The following is a 21054-nucleotide window of genomic DNA, read 5'->3' on the forward strand; positions in this document are numbered from 1 at the left end:
CTGATACAGTTAACGTCACAGGAGGCAGCCGTATCGACTGTCCTCCCTTGGACATCTGAACATACACTTAGTTTCAATGAGTTAAAGAAAGCCTTATGCCAAGCTCCTGTCCTAGCTACACCGAACTACAATAAGCCTTTTACACTTTTTGTCACAGAACGTGATGGTACAGCATTATCTGTTCTTACACAAGATCAAGCAGGACAATACAAGCCCTGTGCTTATTTTTCGAGCACACTAGATCCAGTAGCCCAGGCTCTGCCTGCGTGCCTCAAGTCAGTTGCAGCCACAGCACTAGCTATCAGACAAAGTGATTCCATAGTATTAGGACATTCCTTGACAGTACAAGTTCCACACTCCGTGGAAGTTCTTTTAAACCGAACACAGACTCAGCACTTGACAATTGCACGTTTGACAGGTTATGAACTGACACTGTTCCAGCCACACATAGAAATCAGACGCTGCAACGTTCTAAATCCTGCTACACTGTTACCGTCAGTTACTTCAAATCCTGTCACACATGATTGTGTGGAAGTTGTTAACACTATGACTAAACCAAGACAAGACCTGACAGATATTCCATTACCAGACCCCGACCTGACACTTTATGTGGATGGTTCATGTATGAGAACAAGTACAGGAGAACTAGTAGCCGCGTATGCAGTGACTACTGACACTGAAGTTATTGAAACACATCGTATTGACACCCTGTCTGCTCAAGCAGCAGAGCTAGTTGCTCTGACTCAAGCCTGCATACACGCCAAGAACCTGACAGTTAATATTTACACAGATTCACGCTACGCATTCGGAGTTGTACACGACTTTGGAGTGCTCTGGCAAGAGAGAGGTTTCATGACTTCTCATGGAACCAAGATTCAGCATGGTCTCCTCATTCAAGCTCTGTTAGATGCAATACATTTACCGACATCTATCGCTATCATGAAGTGCAAGGCACATACGAAAGTTACTGACATTATTTCCCAAGGAAATGATCTAGCAGATCGAACAGCCAAGCTTACAGCACAGACACCAGACATACCAGTTAACAAGACACCGACATCCACTCTAGAACAGACTACTTGTATGACAGTTAAGGACCCTACTCAAGATGTCATAGATATCCAGTTACATGCTACCCCCGAAGAAATTAAGAAATGGTCCGAACAAGGAGGGGTCCAGACAGATCAGGGATGGTTGACGAAGGGCAGAGCCACATGGTTTCTCCCCGACTCAATGGTTCAAGTCATTATCAATACCGCACATAGTCCTGCACACTTGGGAGAAAAAGCCATGTTAGACAGTATCCAGAACATTTGGTTTAACAAGCATTTACGAGCTGCAGCCAAGCAGAAAGTCCGTACTTGTATGATATGTTGTCAATTCAATCCAGGTAAAAGTGTCCCGGTGGAACAAGGTGGATTCCAGCCCCCTGACCACCCTTTTGAAGTCCTCCAGATAGATTATATTCAGATGGAGCGATGTCGAGGTTTCAAGTATGTCCTTGTAGTTGTATGCGCTTTGTCCAGGTGGACAGAAGCATATCCAGTCCCAGATTACACAGCCGCGACCACTGCCAAGCAGCTGGTTCGTGAATATTTCCCCCGCTATGGACTCCCTAGGGTCGTGTATTCTGATAACGGCCAGCCATTCTCATCTGAATTAATGAAGCACGTTTCCCTTTTGTTAGGGTACCAGTGGAAGTTCCATTGTGTACGCCATCCAGAAGCAGCCGGTCTCGTAGAGAGACATAATCAAACCTTGAAAATCCGCATTGCCAAAATATGTCAAGAAAAAGGTGTAGACTGGTTAGTTGCCCTGCCAGTCGCTCTGTTTTATATGCGCATGGTCGCACATTCCAGATCAGGTCTGTCCCCTTATGAGGTCGTATTCGGCCGCCCCCCGAATGTATGGGGTACACCTAGACCCCGAAGTATTACAGATGTTTCCAGTAATATGCTGACAGATTACCTAGCTTCCTTGATGTCTGCCCTACACTCTTGTCGTTCACAGGTTGCCGCTGCATTTCCCGACAATACTGAAGTCAAGCCACACGAGATCCTTCCCGGCACCCTGGTCCTCGTCCGCAATTTTGATCGTTCAAGTCCGCTGGAGCCTCGCTGGAAGGAGCCGAAGTTAGTCCTTCTAACCACCCGTACTGCCGTCAAGTTGGAAGGCAGGAAGGGGTGGGTGCATCTGTCACACGTCAAGAAATTTCACGGACTAAAAGCTGTTTCCAAGAACATTTCCAAGGATTGTCAAGATTTTAAAGACTGCCAAGATACTATTCTTAAGGACTGTCCCGCAAATGACATTGATATCAAGCCCTCCCTGTTAGAGAAAACTCCGCAGCAGGAGTATAAAAGTAAGCTACGGTCTAGTAAAATAAGTCAGCCAGTTTAATTGTCTAAGTCCTCCCCTAGGTGAAACGGTTAGACAGGTATCTGACATGTATGAAATAGACCCCCATAGTGAGAGAGTTAGTCAAAACTCAATCCGATGTATCGTTTTTCTAAGTTTTATATTGTTTTTAAGCTTAATGGTTACCTGCACGAGTTATGCATTTCATTTATGTTTTCCAATTTCTCATGTAAATATGTTTTCTAATGCTACAGTAGAGCACACATTTAGTGATCTGCCTCCTCACGAACTATCTTATCGTCTTGCTATGCGCAACAATTCATTTATCCGTATGTTACATTATTCACACCAGACCAGCAATGCCACAAATTGTTGGGTGTGTGGTCGACTCCCCCCTTTCCAGACACCGAAGGGAGTTCTGCCACTGTTTCCTTATCCGTTCTCACATAATGGCTCATGTGGAGCCTGGTCCATGTTAACGTCATCCTCAACTGATATGTCCCTTCTGAACAGTACATGTTTTCCAGACAAGCAAGGTTTTCCCCACAGAACAGGGTTAGATCTAGAAAATGAAGTTTATAATTTAGGTAATTATTCTTCGAATTTTATGGTCCTGAATGTTCAGTCTGATCCTACTCCGGACTTACCTGCTATTTCAGTATTACCAGTCAAAGGCGAATTATGTGTCCGAAATAACGGTTCCGTACATGTAGGACATAGTGATTGTACTACTATTGTCGAGTATAGTGACAGTGGGAAATCTATTTTCAAAGCTTCACGTCATTCTTACTTTGTTTGTGGTCAGACCGCATATGTTCGTCTGCCCCTCGATTGGGATGGAACCTGTTACATTGCCTTCCTGCTGCCACCAGTTTTCCTAGCCCCATCTGATTATCATAGAAACACACATCTAGTACATATTAGACATAGAAGGGAGATCGAGTCCCCAGTTGTCGACCAAACTGAAACTGCTCTAGAACAGTATACAGATTTCAATAGAGGATTCTTTTTCTTTATAGGACCTATCCAGAATAGTAAGTTAATCCGTAGATTAACCAGAACCCTTGAGGCAGTAGTGAATGAGACTGCTTCTGCCCTAGGTAACTTAACCGAAGAGCAATCTGCTATGAGATTTGTCGTGCTCCAAAATCGTCTCGTTCTTGACGTCATATTGGCCGATAGAGGAGGAGCATGTAGAGTCATCGGATCTAGTTGCTGCATTTTCATTCCAAATAACGCGCCGTCTGTTTATTCAGCTATAACCAGACTTCATAAAATTGCCCATCAGTTACACCAGGATCCAGGCACCTGGACATGGTCCGGTTGGTTTTGGAGTATTATTTCTGCCTGGGGATGGAAAATATTGTCACTTCTAGGTATTGCAGTAGCGATCATATTCAGTTGCTGCCTCTGTATACAATGTGGCCCTGCGATTTGCGGCATTTGTGCTACCTCTTGTATTCCTAGTCCCAAGTCCCGTCCTAGATCCCGTTCCAAGAAAATTCGAGACGAGCAAATGATACTGTATGAAATGATAGATGGTATCATGAATATTGATGTTTCCTGATGGAAACGTAGTGACAAGGAGGGAATGTGGAAAAGTAAATTTTGCCATGTTCTGTGTCCCTACGTGTCCCCCATCTTATGTTGTATGTGCATGATTAATATGCATATGTATTCCCCATGATCGATTAAAGACGCAATTACAGTTGTGTCCATCTCTAGTATGTCAGTTCCAGTTCTCGTGAAAGCTACGAGTATTGAGCCTATGCAAAGCTACGTTGCCACGTTTCACAGTGTGCACGTTATTTCATTGTAAAGTCCCCGTTTCTAGGCCTCAAAAGGGCCCGGACTCAGATTCAGCTCCTGTCCCCTGAACCCTCGCTGAGGAGCGATACAGCCCCCACCTGTATCCCTGACCCTTCACTTACTTCCTGCCTCACAGTGCCCGGCTCGGCCTGGCTCTGCCTGCCAGTCTGCCAAGAGTATGTTATGATTCCAGTTATCAGTCCAGCTCTCCTTCTCTGCATTCCTAAGCTACTGAATCGCATCAATAGTTTCAGTCATCGTCTAGCCTTTACGTCTCCATGTAAGAGAAATACTGTATTTATGGTCATTTAATATTCCTCAACACACACTACATGTAGAATAATGCATGCACCAGTCTTAGTGTCTGTTAGCCTTTGCCCTGATAACTTTTGGATTCTATCAACATGTTCTCTAAACATCAGATACTAGATAGTGTTTAGGTACATGTCGCTCTGACTCTCCAGACTTTCGTCTCTCCTTCTAGCTCAGAAGTCATAGCCCCCAGCTTCTCCCTAGTTACACGTCATTGCCAGCTTGCGCGCACCACTAGGTTAGAGGTCCCGGCTCCTTAGGTAGCCCCCTCCATGTTTCCGCCCCATTTGTGACATATTCCGTTACGTTTACATCACATGTCTATGTATACGCCCTGTTCACGCCTCTTGTTATACCTCCTTTCTGCCTTATCTCTCGCGACTGTTACAGGCCCCACCCACTGTTACGCCTACTGTATGTACTGTAATGTATTTTGTTTAACTATATATGCTTGTGCACTGTTATTAAAAGTTGCTAGCCATCCCAGATCTTGCCTGTGCAGGTTGTCCTGTTCCTGTCCTTTATGCTGTATTAAACCTGCAAAACTCCTACTACCTCGAATCTTGACTCTTATTTATTGAGCTATCTGTTATTGTTATATCTAGTCAAAAATAGAGGTATTATTTATTTATTTACCACACTTCGACTGGCGAGAAGGATGCAACGCTTGGAGAGAGAGATTTGGCGAGGTAGCCGGCCTTGGGGTCATCAAGGGCAAGCCCATACTATTCCCTTTACGGACACTGACACAACACATGAAGGAACAGCTGCCTGTCTTGAGCTTACAATATAAGGTGGAAAAGTTTCACTATTTAGGGATCATGGTTGCAGCTGACAAGCAATACAAATATAACATGGGGAGGGTACTAGATGGTTTAGTCTTAAATACGGTTCTGGAATACGCTCCCCCTTTCCATCATGGGCAGGGTGGTGATTGCAAAGATGGACATCAGCCAAAATGTTTGTATACTCTTCAGAACGCTTTATTCCTCTTGAGACCTGACACATTTAAGCAATTAAATAGTTTGTTAGTGTTTCTTGGTTTGGGCTGGTAGGCTGAGCAGGGTACCGTAGGACATACTGAAGTTAGATCAGGAGGGGGGCTGGATCTTCTTGACATAGGCCTGTGCTATTATGTGAAGACAATAACCAAGAAAGCGACTACTGAGAGGGACAAATGGAGAGAAAACCCGATCAGAATTACTTATGAGGAGCAGCAACTTACTTAGTCTACATCTTAATTTTGTGTAAGATCTTGTGCAAGAGACCCAGAGAATCTGACAGAGAATAGCCACCAGGGTTTTACGCATCTGTCCTTTTCTAGAGATCTGAATATATGTTACCTGCAGCCATGCCAATGCATTTGCAGGGATATGACCGTTATCCGATGGAAGGCGCAGGGATGTCAGTTAATAGGAGATCTATACTTTTAATAGACATGTATTACTTTCCAGGAGGCTCAGAACTTGTTTGGAGTGGGACCTGGAAATTTTCTCCAATATGCTAAGTTAAATTGTACAGCTAGAGAGATCTTTACAGACTTCCCTTATGCGCCTTCCACGTCTAGTACGCGTAAAGGTATTCTATGGTTGGGTGCGGGTTTCCATTTGATTACATCATTGCATAAAGTCCTTAAGCTAGACAGAATCAGGTCCGTATTGAAGGCTATGCATGCATGTGAAGCTGAAATAGGAGATCAAATCACTGATAAGGACTGGGTGGAAGCCAGTGACATGATAATGAAGGTCTTGGGTAATTTTTCACATTGCACATACCTGTCACCGATCATTCTAAGTAAAATATATCCGATCAGATCTGCAGGGTGACTTAGGTCTGGGATGGATGGAGCATTGTTTCGTCATTTATCCTGGACAGGTCTGAAGGTTTCAGGTGTCGTTGCAACGTTACATGGAACAATGGGGATTTAAACAGCTCCCCCTCTACAGCAATGTTTTTTGGGTATCATTGTATGACTAAAGCACAAAAAGATGTAACATAAGTTCTTACATTTGCTTTATTGCGGGCAAAGAGGTGCATGGCCATTGGTTGGCTGGGTGCCCTGAGGCTAGATGTAGGTGTGTGGGTAAGGGGTACAATGGAATGGGCACAAACAGAGGAAACGTATTAAAAAATCCAGGTAAGTTGAAAAGGAGTCAGAAGATTTGATGATATGGGCAGATATATTACTGGAATTCTCAGAAACGGTGCCTCATGACACACAATAGAGATATCTCTAAGACTAAGGAAATAGCTAGAGGTATACGTGCTATGTAACAAAAGGACTCTGTAAGCAAAGTCAGTCACTTAAGACCATTCAGGAGGGGCCATACTACGAGCAACCATTACCAAAAACATGTCATTGCAGACGACTGGGGCGGAAGAATTACGAAACAATAGTTTGTAAAATGTAACATAGTGTGCTTTGTTTTTTAACAATCGCAAAATAAAGATTTTTTTTAAAAAGGAGCAAACCCTTTACAAATAAGCTCCCACAAATATGCATTTTTTCTATCCACAGTCTACAGCTGAAGTCGTAAATAGTTAAGCAGTTAAGGTCTTTGTTGCTATTATGATGCAGTCTATTGCATCCTTGTCTCAGGCAATACAACCAATCACAGAGACTCTTCAGAGGTCAGGCAAACTGCCTAAGGTAGAAAAGTTACAGCTTTATTGTGAAAACGCACGTACACACTTGCAACATTCTTTATCCAAAAGTAGGATCTTTCAGGTATCAAACATCTGCATAATTATTACTTCACAAAAAAATGTAATTAGATACCATTTAGCCTAACCATGACATGACATCACAGGAAAAGTCCTCACACGACATCTGACCTACATCCGATCGCAAGGATAGACTGATGCAGAGGGCATCTTCACAGAGGTTTGATGGCTAAGCTAAACTCTGAGTTATTTTACTGCAACTCACTGATACAGGAGGACCCACGATCCCATTACTACCCATCTCTATTCACTATCAATATGTAGTCTCCAGGTTTGGCATTGCTTTTTCTTTACAATGTTTTTCAACCAATGTGTCTTAGGGTCATCAAGTGTGACGTTTTCCAAACATCTCAATACTCTCAGACGCTTGTTGGACTCTAGCTTGACCCATCCCTAGGTAAGTACGGTAGTTCAATAGTTAAGGCTTTTGACTGAAGAGTATAGCAGAGGGTAAGAAGGAAGTACTGGGAGAAGGGAAAAAAAAGGAAGTAAGGGACGAAAGGGATATGAGGGGAAGAAGAGATGGGAACTTAAAGGGTGTAATATGGGGATATGAAGCTTGAGGGTTATGATGAGAGAGAGAAACATGAAACAGAAAGAGGATTACAAGAAATATGAAATGTGGGAAGAAACGGAGGAATGAAAGAAAAAGTAGAAGGGATAAGAGAAGAGGGAGTGGTGAGCAAGAAGATAGACATACAAGTGTTAGACGTGGCATCTTTTGGTGTGTTTCCCCTGACTTTTTTGCTTTCTGACCTCCCGGTTTTTACTCTGTTTTTGCTGGCGTATCGTTTCTGCGCAGTGCTGAGCAGTGGTAAAGTACAAGGGCTGTGTGTAAATTGTGCTATGGAGTGGTGTTTCCATGATTGGATATTTGATTTACTTGTTAGTCCCTTGTAAAGTGCACTGAGTGTGCCAGGGCCTATGAATCAAATGCTACTGGTGGGCCTGCAGCACTGATTATGCCACCCACGTGAGTAGCCCTGAAAAGGTACCTCAGACCTGCCATTGCAGAGTCTGCGCGCAGTTTACAACTGCCATGTCGACTTGGCCAGTGCACACACTTGCCAATCCCCAACCTTCCCTTTTCTTACATGTCAGGCACCCCTAAGGTAGGTCCAAGGTATCCCTGTGGGCAGGGCGCAGTGTATGTGAAAGGTAGGACATGCCCTGGTGTGTGTGGCATGTCCTAATAGTGAATTACAGCTAATTTCGTTTTTAACTATTGCAAGGCTACCAGTTCCCCATAGAACAGAATGGGAGGTTTGTTTATAACATCTTATAAACATAACTGGCCCAGGGAATTTGGCAAGAAAATAAAATGTAATATGCCTGAACTCAGAATCTAAAGATGCATCTTTTAGGGAAGGTGATTTTTACATTCTGCGTTAGAAAATACTACTTTTAGAAAGTGGGTATTTTCTTGCCCAATCATCCAGTGTGCCTCTGCTGGTATGTGCATTGCCTGTCTGGGTTTTGGGTGACAGAAGGCAGGGGGGCCGGAGGGGCTCCAGATAGTCTAGGTAGGTCAGGAAATGGCTGAATAGACCTTGCCTACGATGGGGGAAGGGAGGGGAGATTTCCTTGCACCTCAAAGGGCCTGGTCTGTCTCTGACAAATGCCGTCTCCACCTCCTGCCAGGAATTCACACCAGAGAAGGCCCAACTGGTTCTGGCTAGGCACAGACACTCTCTGCCTGAAAGATCAAAGGATTTTTGGACATAAATACTGGGTCTAAGACCCCTGAACTTTAGAACTCATCTGGATCAAGAAGACTGCCAAGAAGAAGAGCCGGAGAAGCTGGAAAAAGGGAACTACTGCTTTGCTGGGCTGACCTGCAGTGGCTGCTTCTGTCTTAGGCAGTGAAAGGTCTGCACTGGACTTTCTGCAACCTAACTTGTGAGTCTCTCCAAGGGCTTGAGGTAGAGCTTGCCCCCTATTCACGAAGTCTCAGGAACAGCAAAGACTTCAAGTTCTTCAACCCGCAGCACTGGGGACCATGTGTTTTGTGCTGCAACCCGAAGAACACCAACCCGATGACGTCTGCGACGCCGACTCCGTGTCATGAAGGCTCCGCAGAAGGCACCGCAACCCTTGTGTCACCAACGACTCCTGTTGACTCCGCCACTGAGGCGCTGCTTGCACCGTGACCTGTGGGCACCGCACTCTGCATCACCTTGCTTAACGTCGAAGCTTAGGCACCGCAGAGGACACCGCCGCAACGCGACCCTGGTCTCACCAACGACGCCTGTTGACGCCGCCACCGAGCCACTGCTCGCACCGCGACCTGTGGGCACCGCACTCCGCACCTCCTTGGTTCACGAGGACACCCTGGCCAGCCTGATGCCGCCTCTTCCTGCCGAAATCGACGCCGCTGCTTGCACCGTGGTTCGAGGACCCCGCTCATAAGTCACACGACACACCGCCCTCATCCCGCACCGCAGCCTTGGCCTTCCTCTGCCGGTGCCACCGACTCCAGTTCGTCAGCCAACGACAGCGATCCAGCAATGACGACGACGCTGCTTGTACTGTGACCTGATAGCACCGTGACGAGCACTGCCTTCATCTCACACAACGACCCTGGTCTCACCGACGACGTCATCTGACGCCGCCACCAAGCAGCTGCTCGCACCGCGACCTGGGGGCACCGCACACCGCACCGCTGCACCTCCCACCGAGAGAAGACAGACAGAACTGAGTACTGGAGGCAGCGTTTATAGGAGAAGGAAAATGTTATATAGAAAAAGTGACTAAAAGAGATGATGGGGAGAAAAAGCATTAGACAGAAAGAAATGGGGAAAGGAGGAGACCATGCACTATGTTTTTGTTGCAGGACAGGGTGTTCCTACAGCTGTGCAGGTAGTTATTAACTTTACACATGTGGTGCCCCGGTGACTCACGACCAGACGATATTCATGCAGACAGGCCAGGTATGCAGCTGCTAAGACAATCCTGACTGCAAACAGGTTGACTAAAGTGAGCATTAAACAAACAATAAAGTTTGGAGTACAGCGCTGCTGTCCCTTGTGCGCAATAAAAGAGGAATATTCTAATCCGAGAAGTACAAAAAAGAAACTGTAAGTTAATTAGTCCCACATTTTCATGAAACTCTTTTTCCAGGTCATTTAATCCTGAGCTGCATTGGTTGCTGGTTTCATGTTTTTATTGCTTGAGAACAAGAATCATAGTAACTGGAAGTAGGGGTGCTAATGCATCCCCACAATAGCAATGGCAGGCCTCTAAAAATCATAAAATTGGTACTAGACCTGCAGGTTTAGTGACAAATAATCTACTTGACCTGTACAATTCTCTTGACCTATAAACTGGTTTCAAAATTTGGGATCCTGGGCAAATATTATAATTCACCTAGCTGCTATTTTCTTCTTTAACCAAAGAACACCTTTAAATATGCGAGTTCAGCATGTCTGCTGTACAAAAAACACTTTTGTTTGACTTAATAGACTAAACGTTTGCTCTCTATATAATACAAATCTAGCCATATATAGGATACACATGACCGCTGATTTGCCTCTTAGTTTATTAATTGCATTGTCATCAGGGCGGCGGTAGGAATGTTTCAATGTTTACGAACTATCACTTTTAATAAATATATACCTGAAGCATGAAATGGTAGCACACTTGCTTGCAATCACCAGATTTTACATTGAAGTGGCCACAACATTTCCCACTGACTTACGGCTCTTCTGATAAAACTATATAGTGTATAATGTTTGGAAATCGATTTTCTGCAAATAGTTGTCATTTGCACAACACCAAGTAAAGTGTTCTGATTTGTTTTACTCCGATTTAAACCTTTGCATCACCCTTCTGAATTACATAAAAAATGATTTCATAATTCCTGATATATTTTGAAATAATGAAAATTACTATTCATTTTATTTGCAAGCTGTTTCAATGGTGTGTGTTAGAAAAAAAACTGACATCCTACAGCCTATCATTTCACAATGATTGTCAGATAGCTCACTTGACAAAAACCTCTAACTGTAATAAGATTAAGAAAAGTAAACACCATTTTTCAGGATAAGATAAGAAACAATTAGTAAAAAGACAAACTGACATTTGACTTTTGACCTCTAAAGGCGTCTTTACTGGTCATTTACTTTCTGAATGAACAGAACACCTGCTCCTTCCAGCCCAAGTTCACTTGAGTGGAGGAGTAGGCGCTAAAAATAGTTCAACCTGATTAAATCTGACTCTGCCATAGCAAGTGGGTGATTAGGATTTTTAAAGGCCGACATTGTGGTGTTTAGCATGTGAATAAGAATTAAAGAGGCTTTTAAATTTTGTTTGTATCTTGTCACATTTGCTGTGCATTCAAAGACAGGGGTCAAATGTCAAGCTATGTTTTCTGACAAATTGCTGCTTATTCTTTTAATTTGGCATTAGTGTTTACTTTTCTTTCTCTGACTGCAAAGAAAAAGAGACCTATCTTACAATCTTGATTACAGTACAAGGTGTGAAAGGAAAGGCTGCAGAATGCCAGGTTTTTTTCTAACACACAACAAAATGTAAATACCTGTAAAAGAACTTTACAAAAATTTCAAAATGTATAACTAGTTAGGAAAGCACAAATTAAGCACTTTTTTGTAATTCTGAAGAATGATGGTAACAAAGATGTTAAAAGGATCAAGATACATTACTTGGTGATGAGGAAATTATAAATATTTGTAGAAAGTGGATTTCCTCATATTATCACTAGTGCATGACATAGTTGTATCAGTAAAACGGCATGTCAGTGCAAAAGTGGTATCTGTATATCACAGTGCACAACCACACCATATTTTAGTAAAATATTTGCAACAATATATTCCAAAATGCACCACCAGCTCCATACTACACCCTTATCACTCTTCCGCTGAATGGGCATCACTTATTTGCTAGACTTGTTCTTTGTGTGGCGCTTTGAATTTGTCACAATTTCTCCGACTTCAGTAATGTAACATTGATAGCAGCACCCCCACTCTGAAAATTGTTCCAGGACCCCTGGCAGGAACTGGGATCTGCCTGCCCTAGTTGCATAAAAGCAGCAGATAGTAGGGCTGCCGAAAATAAAATACTGTGGCATAACGCCCAAATCAGTAGGGTTTGCAAGTATGCAGGTATAGAAAAAGTTTTCAAAATTCAGATAAGGGAGTAATAAATGACATAACGGATATCACTTACATGGTTATTGATTACAGAGATGCAAAGATGTAACAGAAAGTGAAATCAGTGGAATGATAAAAACATTCTGATTATTCTGATAATAAAAAAATATTGATTTATGCAGTTGTTTAAGTGTCTACATTGGGGTAGAATCCCCGCTATTGGAATTTGAGATGACTTTCCCATTTGGGCCATAACTGTTGACAATTGACTCATTGGATTCAATTACTGCACAAATTAGTAATTATTTATCATAAAGAGCCCTGCGGAAGTTCAAGTTCACTGAACGAAACACGTTGGCTGTTTTGATGGAATTAAATAAAGGAATCCAATTTAAAAAAAAATCTCAAGACTCTTGGACTAGCAATTCTTTAATGGTTGGGAGCACATTTTGATATTGTGTGTTTCTATGTATTGTCTGCTGAAGAATAAAGTTATCCTAAGCTAGTTAGCTTCACCAATTTGTATTTGTGAGGATTATCTGTCAATATCCTCACGGGCTCCAAAGGGCTTGCATGGCAATAGCATGTATTGATATTGCATTCACATTTAGGTTTTTATAGTAATTTCATGCGTTTGAAATTTTGTTAATAACACACACACACACACATTACTTTTCTTTCGGAGAGAAAGTAACTGATGATAAGTGGACCTGCTGACGAGTACCAGTCAGTAGTCCCCTTGGTGGTGTTACTGTGAGGTGCTTTCTCTCTGTTCCACACATTTTTTCATTGATACTTGGGTGGCTCTATGATGGTATAACGTTTTAATTAGGATACACTACAACACAGCGATTTAGAGAAGTCTGAGAGGGAGTTATAAAAGGTTTAGGTTACCCCTCTGGTGTTGGACACGTAGATTTTGGTGTGACTATTAATGATTAGGCCCATTGTTCGTTTGTAATGCTGAAGCAGCAGTACCAATAAACGGCTGGTACTGAGGAAGGAGTGCACCAACTTCTTATTTACTAAACTGTGTGGGGGGTAAGGTTTGGGGTGTCCGCCGTTGTTTTCTAGCTTTTTCACCAATTGGATCGCCATAGCTGCCAAGGTTTCAGATTGCTATGTGTGACATTTTCATATTTTAAGAGTAATTATGAGTGACATTTCAACAAGTATGAGTGACACTTTCTCGCGAACAAAACAAAGCAATGAAGATGAGGGAAACACATAAATATCAAGGATTGTAACCATTTGAGCAACGAGAAACTCAAAGAATATCTTAAATCTCCTGCCAAACACCAGAAACGGAAGGGCACTAACCTAGAGCCCAGTTTACTTATACTCATGAGCATGACGTGCTATAAGCAAATTAAATAAGGATTGGTGAAGGTACTAGTGACACTTATTTCTCTGCAGCAAGCAGCACATGGCTGGATTGACAATAACCCAATCAAACACTGCAGTAAGTGTGTTTAATCCTTATATCATCTTGACCAGCATAGCTGCCAAGTTTTCAGACTGCTTGCTTATGTGTTACATTTTGGTGGTTTCAATATGGTATAAGTGGCATTCACTACCTAACGAGTGATACTTTCTAGCAAGTAAATCTAAGCAGTAACTAGTATTTACACAGTACATGAAGTTGTAACAAGAACAAGTATGTGCCCCCCCCTACACTTGCTGTACCTGAAATAGCCTTCTTGCACAATGCCCCTAAATTACATCATTTCATCACTATAAAAAAGCCAGAAGTTCCTCCGAATTTTAAATAACTAAAGGGTTCTGCAGAAAACAAAACTGCCCACCCGACCTACTAGCTGAGAGGCGCAAGAGCAGATCTCAGCTGCTACGATTACTTAATAAAGATTCAAAACCATCTGAAGTTTGATAAAGCTCCTCAATCGATCCTAATGGCACATACAAAGTACCACTACCAACACCCTATCAACCATGTACCCAGAGCGCGCAGAGAAACCTTGCTGTGAATATAAGCGATATATAATGGACAAACATGAAGGGGCATCAAAGTACTCCACAATTCAAAAGTGGCTCAGGTCTATCATATGGAACAGGCTACATAAATACTAACCCAGTACTTTAAAAAAAATCCCTATTAACATCTGCTCCACGTGTTCCCTCTTTAATAGGCCGACCAGCCTGTGACCTTGTGCAGATATTTGAAATCCTGCCTGACCTGTCAGTGACAAGCTGCCCTCTTCTGTTTTAATTTTTTCACCTTTACTGCCCCTCCCTCGGACCCCACTTTCGCAATTATATGAAGCTGCTTAGAACATCACTTCTGAGCCTCTCTGTCCCAGGTGAAGCCCGGCCAATTCCAAACAGGATGTGAGGCCCCAATAACACTCTTCATTCTCACAGGTGCCTAGTGTTGGCAGATGAGCAGCAGAAAAACAAATTAAAAGAGATAGTCAGCCTTTGCCTACCTACTGAGCAGGGCTCCTCCCTGTCGGAATCAATCAGGGGAGCGAGCATCAGGATTCTAGGGCCTCTCTTGTCAAGGTGGGACCGGGTCCAACAGGAAGGATGTGCTAGGCCCCAACATGAAGAAGTTACAGACCGATGCAGGTATCTCGGCTGCCGAAGTGTCAGAGTCTCAGCTGACTCGTACCATTTATTATTCTCACAAGCTGACTGAGGCTGGCGCACTATTCTTACATACAACGTCTTTTGCTAGTACTGTCAGAAACTAGCTTTTTAATTATCAACGGATCTTTTGCGAAATAAACCGGTAAAGATATTAACAGGGCCAGAAAAACAGAGTTGTTCGGAGCCTGGCAGGCGTTGTAAGTGAGCTACAGCAAGTTCTATCACATCGGCGGGGCACCGACTGACTGCAGGAAGCTGCCATGGGAATTATTTCTATAATGTAAATAATTCAACACAGACACTTCGATGGCTGCAATGCACCTCTGTCTCTCTTGCTCATTTACTTTACATGTTGGCAAGCGTTAGAAAGAGCATTTGACACTCTGGTCTCCCACTTACTTGCAAGGAGAGGCCCACGGAATTTCAGTTACTCCCCAGAGTCTGGTCGCAACTTTTCACTCGTCTCCAGCATTAGGAATGGCAAACGTGCGCCGCACCCCCAGTGAACCCCATCAGACTGACTGAGGCTCACAGCAGTGGCAGCTCCGAGCGGGTCATTCATCATTAATTACAATTTACTGCCTCGGCGGGAGCAGCGCTATCACGCAGCCTAGCCAACCTCACCACCACTGATACTGGGCCTGTGCTGGTAGCGGCGGGAGCAGCAGATGGTCGGTGATTGGCTGCAGTATAACGGACTGAGAGAGCAGCCGGGCCCCCCTGCAGTGTGTGATGATTCATGAGAGCCGCGCTGGCGCCGCACCATAATTTGCTGCATTTTGTTTCTTTCCAGGGCAACAGGCAGCTCCTGGCAAAGTGCAGTAGAGAGATACATTTGTAGCGCTCTCAGCCACAGAGCTGAGAGCAGCAGTCTCTGATTAACTGTTTAGGAATGAGGGAAGCAGGCGCACCTCTCGGAACTGCAGAGAGAGCCCGGGCACAGTGACAGGCGCTGCTGGTGGCTCGCCTGGCAGCAGGTGGCAAAATGCGTGACAACGCATTTCAGTGCGGTGATGCGGATCACCGCACTGAAATGCGTGAGCGTCACACCTGTTGCGTGACGCTTGGCAGGACTGGATCGCCAGGGTGCACAAGAGGACCGGTGTGCTGCCAAGACCTGCTGTCTTCTGTCGCACTGGTGCGGAACCCCATGTTGATGGATCATGTGGGAGGCCCTGTGCGGCTACCCAGTCCATGCCTAGCGCCAGCCTGGGTACATGGCGCTCAATACAGTGATACAATCTAATGTATTAAGGTGTGACACTTCCACCTCATAAAAAAACACTTTTAGAAATTCTTTGTCTTAGCTTGTGTTGTTAAAGAAGTAATCTTCAGATTCATGTTGTGCCGAAGGTTTCTTAACAGCTTGACTTCGGGTTTGTAGTACCATGTACATGCAAACGTGTTTTGATGGTGAGGCTAGTTCTCTTAAAGCCAAGTCAGACCCGGGCCTCCGCTCTCGGTAATTATTTATTGGCTTTTAATGTACTCTGCCTTTCTACGTTTTTTCGTCGCCAGGGTGTGTACCGAAAACATCTGGGTTTGTGCATCTGCTTATAAATAGCACTCAGTACATAGCTGGCAAACAAGCGTGAGTCATTCTTACGAGTCAGCCAATAACTAGTCTTATTCCGTGAGTGAAATGTTCGACTTTGAGAGCTATGCAGTTGCGCGCCTGAATGTATCAAGGTGTCAGAAAAACGACACCTGGACACATTCAGTATGTTTGCCTGGGCCGGTCGGATCCAAGAAGCGGCTCCGAAATAGCTTCGGAACCGGGATCCCTCAACTTTTCAGCACTGGCAACTACTGGGGAAGTAACAACACTGTCACTTTGCTGTGTGCGCTTCCCGGACTTTGTTGGATGCATCACCTGAAGATCAGGAAACACATAACCCGATAACCCCATAGTCCCCTCTCTATGTCTGACTGAGACGGTTGCCCCGCCCTCCTGTTTATGGTGCACACCCGTCCCATTAAACTTACGAGTGAAATGGTTCAGGCAGCTGACGTCCACAATCTTAGAACGGAACCTCATGGCGACTTGAAGTGGGCAAAACTATAAAACATTATTGGGGGAGCGAAAAGAACGAGATACGTTACGTAAAAGAACGCTGTCTATGGAAACGCGCGTGTGCGTCCATCCACCCACCTATGGCCCCGCCTCTCACACCGGCTCTCCGAATAGGCAGCGGGAATTGCTTGTCTTTGATTGTGATTGGTTCAGTTAGTTGTGCAGCCGCTGTCGGAGGGTGTTCACAATGTATTTTATCCTTCGCGCGCAATAAGGCTGGGGTTAGGTACAGAGAATGAAGGATAATCGGTATGGAAAGTAGACATGGAGTTACCCGTTTTATTCCGCCCATATACGAGCGCTGTTTTAAATGTACACTGAACATTTTATTTACTTTTTTTTGTGGCCAAAACACATCCGTACTCGTCCATCCTTTCTGCCCCCTGCTTCTCAGACGAGCTTATGGCTACCAAGCAATGCTGTCGAAGACAGGAGAAAAGATGGAGTTGTCTATTCTGAAAATGAGAAGTCTAAATACAACAAGCATTGACAAAGCCAATAGGTCTCGGCAGTGCCCGAGCTATTGGCCTTGTCAATGTGAATGCAACACCACAGTGATCTCAGAAAACACATATAGTACAGAGCACTGTTGCAGCACAGAGCACAGGTAAAGGAGGTCAGACCACAGGTACATAGCTGCCAAGGTTTCAGACTGCTGTGTGTGACATGAGGTCAACTTTGAAAATATGTATTTAACTCCTGTTCTAACCTAACGCTGACACCTTTTATATTTTTTACAATATAAATATGCCACTTGTTAAAGTTGTAACTGCATATATGTAACTTTTTAGCGTGTTCAGCCTATATATGTACCTGTAACTCAGGCGCGTAACACCCATTGGGCTCTGCGTCCAAAGAATTTAACTCGCCTAGTTCTTAAGCGTGAAGTGTTCGGGCCGCGCCAACTTATCCCAGGCCATTTTCAAAATGGAATTTTCGGCACTAGCAGTCCAAAATGTGACGTATGACATGATTTTGTCAAGAAAAGTATACCGAAGTTTTTCTTAATCGCCAGAATACGTACGGGAAATAGCAGTGGCTTATGTTAGTGGTAAAGAGGTAAAGAAAAATTATTTTCAAGAAGACAAAATCATCTGTCCACTTTCTACTTAAAAACTGCTGTTTGCCTTTCTTTTTAACGTTACGGCTAAAAACGAACTATCTTGGCGAAGGGCTTACATAAAGGCATAAATGAATGCATAGTGAGAAAGCATTTTGGGAAATAATTTAAGATGGCCACCTCATTGTACTATTTCTTTCTGTACTTCCGGTTACGGGAGGAGGGGGAGGGCGCACGTTGTTTTCATTGGCCATGATTGGGCAAGGACCCTCCTCCTTGCCGTTGGTAGTTCAAGCGTTCTACAGTCTGTCGCTAAGGAAACGGCAGAGCTTGTTTTGTTGTGGGCAGAAGGCGTGTTTTAGTGCACAGTGAGTGGACAGAGTGACACTGCCGCCCAAAGAGTGCTAACTGCAGGTAAAGACACACGCAGCAACTGGAGGCCCCTGCAGCAGCCCAATTTACTGAAATATCTCGAGGCACACTCTGCAGCAGAGACATCCGTAGCACACTGAGTGGCTCGCTGAGATCCGAGGCACCGGCAACAGGCAGAACAACGATCTGCAGCCAGGGTACTCCGCATTGAGTTAAACACCCCGGCGTAGCCGAGTCAGGAGCAGCGGAAAGAGAGGTACGTGTGAATGGCTGACCTGGCAAAAGTTTCTCTATTTTGTTAGACCGATTTCACAACGTGACGCTTAAAGATTGGGTAAAAAAGCGAATGTTGCCGGTTACTTGATAATGAAAGCCTTGTACTGAGGGCCCGTCATAGTTAAGCGGTGTGCAACGTAGCAGATGTCCTTTCTGTCAGACGGTGGACGCCCCCTTTTGCCCTTTCGCCGTCTTTGGAAAACTTACGTAACAACTGCGACGATTTATAAGGAATTGTTCAAATGTCAGACAATGTTATATACTACGGAGAACGCCTTTTTTCAAGCAGTAACTAGAATGGTCTCTTTGTCGCACTTATTACATTTTACTTTTCTCACAGACTGACGCCAAATTAAATGTTTTAATTTGTATTCACCCTGCAATCTGTCATTGCTATCTGAAGAGCAGTGCCTATTAATGTTCGTAGATTCTTTACTGCTGTTTCTTCGCGTGAACGTGACACTTTTACGCATATGAAATGGGGTACATATTCCACGTACTAAATATTTAAAGGAACCTGTGGTCGAGCCCTTCAAAGGGACAGATCTGTAATATAAGAAAACGCGGATAGTTTGATAGGCATGGGAGTAAAATGACTTGGTTTCCTCCCATAATAAGCGTAACTTTCATAGCTGCTAAGTTTTCAGTTTGCTTATGTGTGACATTTCAGTGGCCATAGTGTGCTTATGTGTGTCATTTGATTATCTTAGCTGTGACATTTTGAATGACATGTATTGTCATGTAATGAGACTAATTATAAAAATGACTCCTTTTGTATTTTGCGCTTTGTAGTGATCTTGAGTGGACATTAAAACAGTTGGAACACTCTTGAGGTGCTATTGCAAAAGGTATAAAATGAACGATGCTCTGGGCCAGCAGAGCATCACTCTAGTTTATGCAAGCTCACCATTTATCATAGTTGAGCTCTTTGCCGGAATAATGGGAATGCTGATAGGAAGGATTTTTTGGGCCCTGCATCACAATATTTTGAGGGCCTTTATTCGAAAAAGCTTTGAATTTATGATCCAATTCCAGCTTTTCATGCCTCTTTGGCAAGAACGTTGACACTGCACAGGCCCGCTGGTTCAAATTCAGAATGTTTCCATCTAATTTTTAGGAACGTTTTTATGGATATTACATGGTGTTAAAAAACAAACATTTCTCTGCCAAATGTCTGTAATAGACTCACAGACCATTACCCATATGAAAAATAAATTACAGGAAAAAGATATTGGGTAAAATCTTTGTTTAAAAATCATTCAAGGTCACCAGGGTAGGACTGGGTGGAGCCGTATCAATTGTGGCCACCTGAAAGGCTGGTGCCCTGGGCCAGAACCCACTATGCCCATGCCTTAAAACGTCTCTGCTGCTAGGACTGAAAGGTTGGAGAGGATCAGCTCCAGCCTAGCAGGCAAGCTGACAGCTCAGAGTCACAGGGACAGCTTAGAGTCACAGGGGCAGGTGAAAGGAGACTGGTTTAAGTATACAATGTTTTGTGGTTGCAAGGAAACATCAGTTTCAGTGTCCCTTTTATACCATTTCTCCTTGAACCAGTCAAGCATGAAAGGAAGGTTAAGTAAAAAAATGCACAACCGCGAATACTTTTGAAAGTATATGAAACAGGCAGTAATATGCTGGAATTGTTCACGATTTCACACGAATAATAAATATTTTGCCCTGGCCAAATAGAACATAGAATGGCATGTTGTTTGCTGAAAAGGTAAAGGGAGCAATGGCATACAGCATATTGAATGACATTTGTTAAGAGCAGGACAGAATATACTGCAGACTTAAGTCCATCCCTCACTCAACTAGCAGCAAAAAATTGTTTTCTTCTATTTCATTTATTAAGGCCCTCACAATTCAGATTGAGCGTAATTCATGTGTAATGCATATAAGGAATCTTTTCAGCCCTATCACGAATAGCCTGGAGTTTATGCACCCAGTATTCCTGTTTCAAAAACACTGGACCTGTTTTTACTGGTCGTTGAAAGTGGCCTGTAAAGGTTTAGTCTTCGCATACAATAGCAGCTGTGCTTCATACCCAAGTCCTGCCCAACTTCCTTCTCTGGCAAGGAGGGGAGCATGCAAGGCCTTCCCTGCCAGTGTATTTCTTCCCTTTCGCTTCCCCACACTTGGACCCTCTTCATCCATCTTCACCCTGTACAGTAGCCTCTGCTCCCATTTACCACCTGCTCAGAGTAGATAGCAAATAGGGGCACTAACCCAATTTAATTGCGAGTTCTGTGTGGTTTTACACCTGATAAAATTGAGTCAGCACAATCATTCCCATTCCAAGGGGTTTAAATGAATTACCTGTGACTGGTAAGGTGTTACTGCACCATCCCAGCAGT

The 21054-nt window shown here is 43.8% G+C and overlaps 2 protein-coding genes across 6 annotated transcripts in view; one reads left to right on the forward strand and one right to left on the reverse strand.

The window, feature by feature from the left end:
• HUS1 (HUS1 checkpoint clamp component) overlaps positions 1-17087 on the reverse strand; it is a 355983-nt gene extending 338896 nt beyond the window's left edge. Inside the window, exon 1 of one of the 2 annotated variants that reach the window (XM_078685850.1) lies at positions 16905-17087. In XM_078685850.1, coding sequence (XP_078541976.1) covers positions 16905-16956 — 52 coding nt within the window. In that variant the 5' untranslated portion in view covers positions 16957-17087. The remainder of the gene's footprint in view (positions 1-16904) is intronic. The other variant, XM_078685851.1, reaches the window with a different exon arrangement.
• Positions 17088-18389: 1302 nt separating this feature from the next.
• The window catches only part of C4_1H7orf57 (chromosome 4_1 C7orf57 homolog), a 249703-nt gene continuing 247038 nt past the window's right edge, over positions 18390-21054 (forward strand). For all 4 annotated transcript variants that reach the window (XM_078688185.1, XM_078688183.1, XM_078688184.1 and 1 more), the window contains exon 1: positions 18390-18680. The gene's annotated coding sequence lies outside the window, so the exon portion shown is untranslated. The remainder of the gene's footprint in view (positions 18681-21054) is intronic.

This window comes from Lissotriton helveticus, chromosome 4_1, assembly GCF_964261635.1.
Source record: "Lissotriton helveticus chromosome 4_1, aLisHel1.1, whole genome shotgun sequence".
NCBI classification, from domain to species: Eukaryota; Metazoa; Chordata; class Amphibia; order Caudata; family Salamandridae; genus Lissotriton; species Lissotriton helveticus.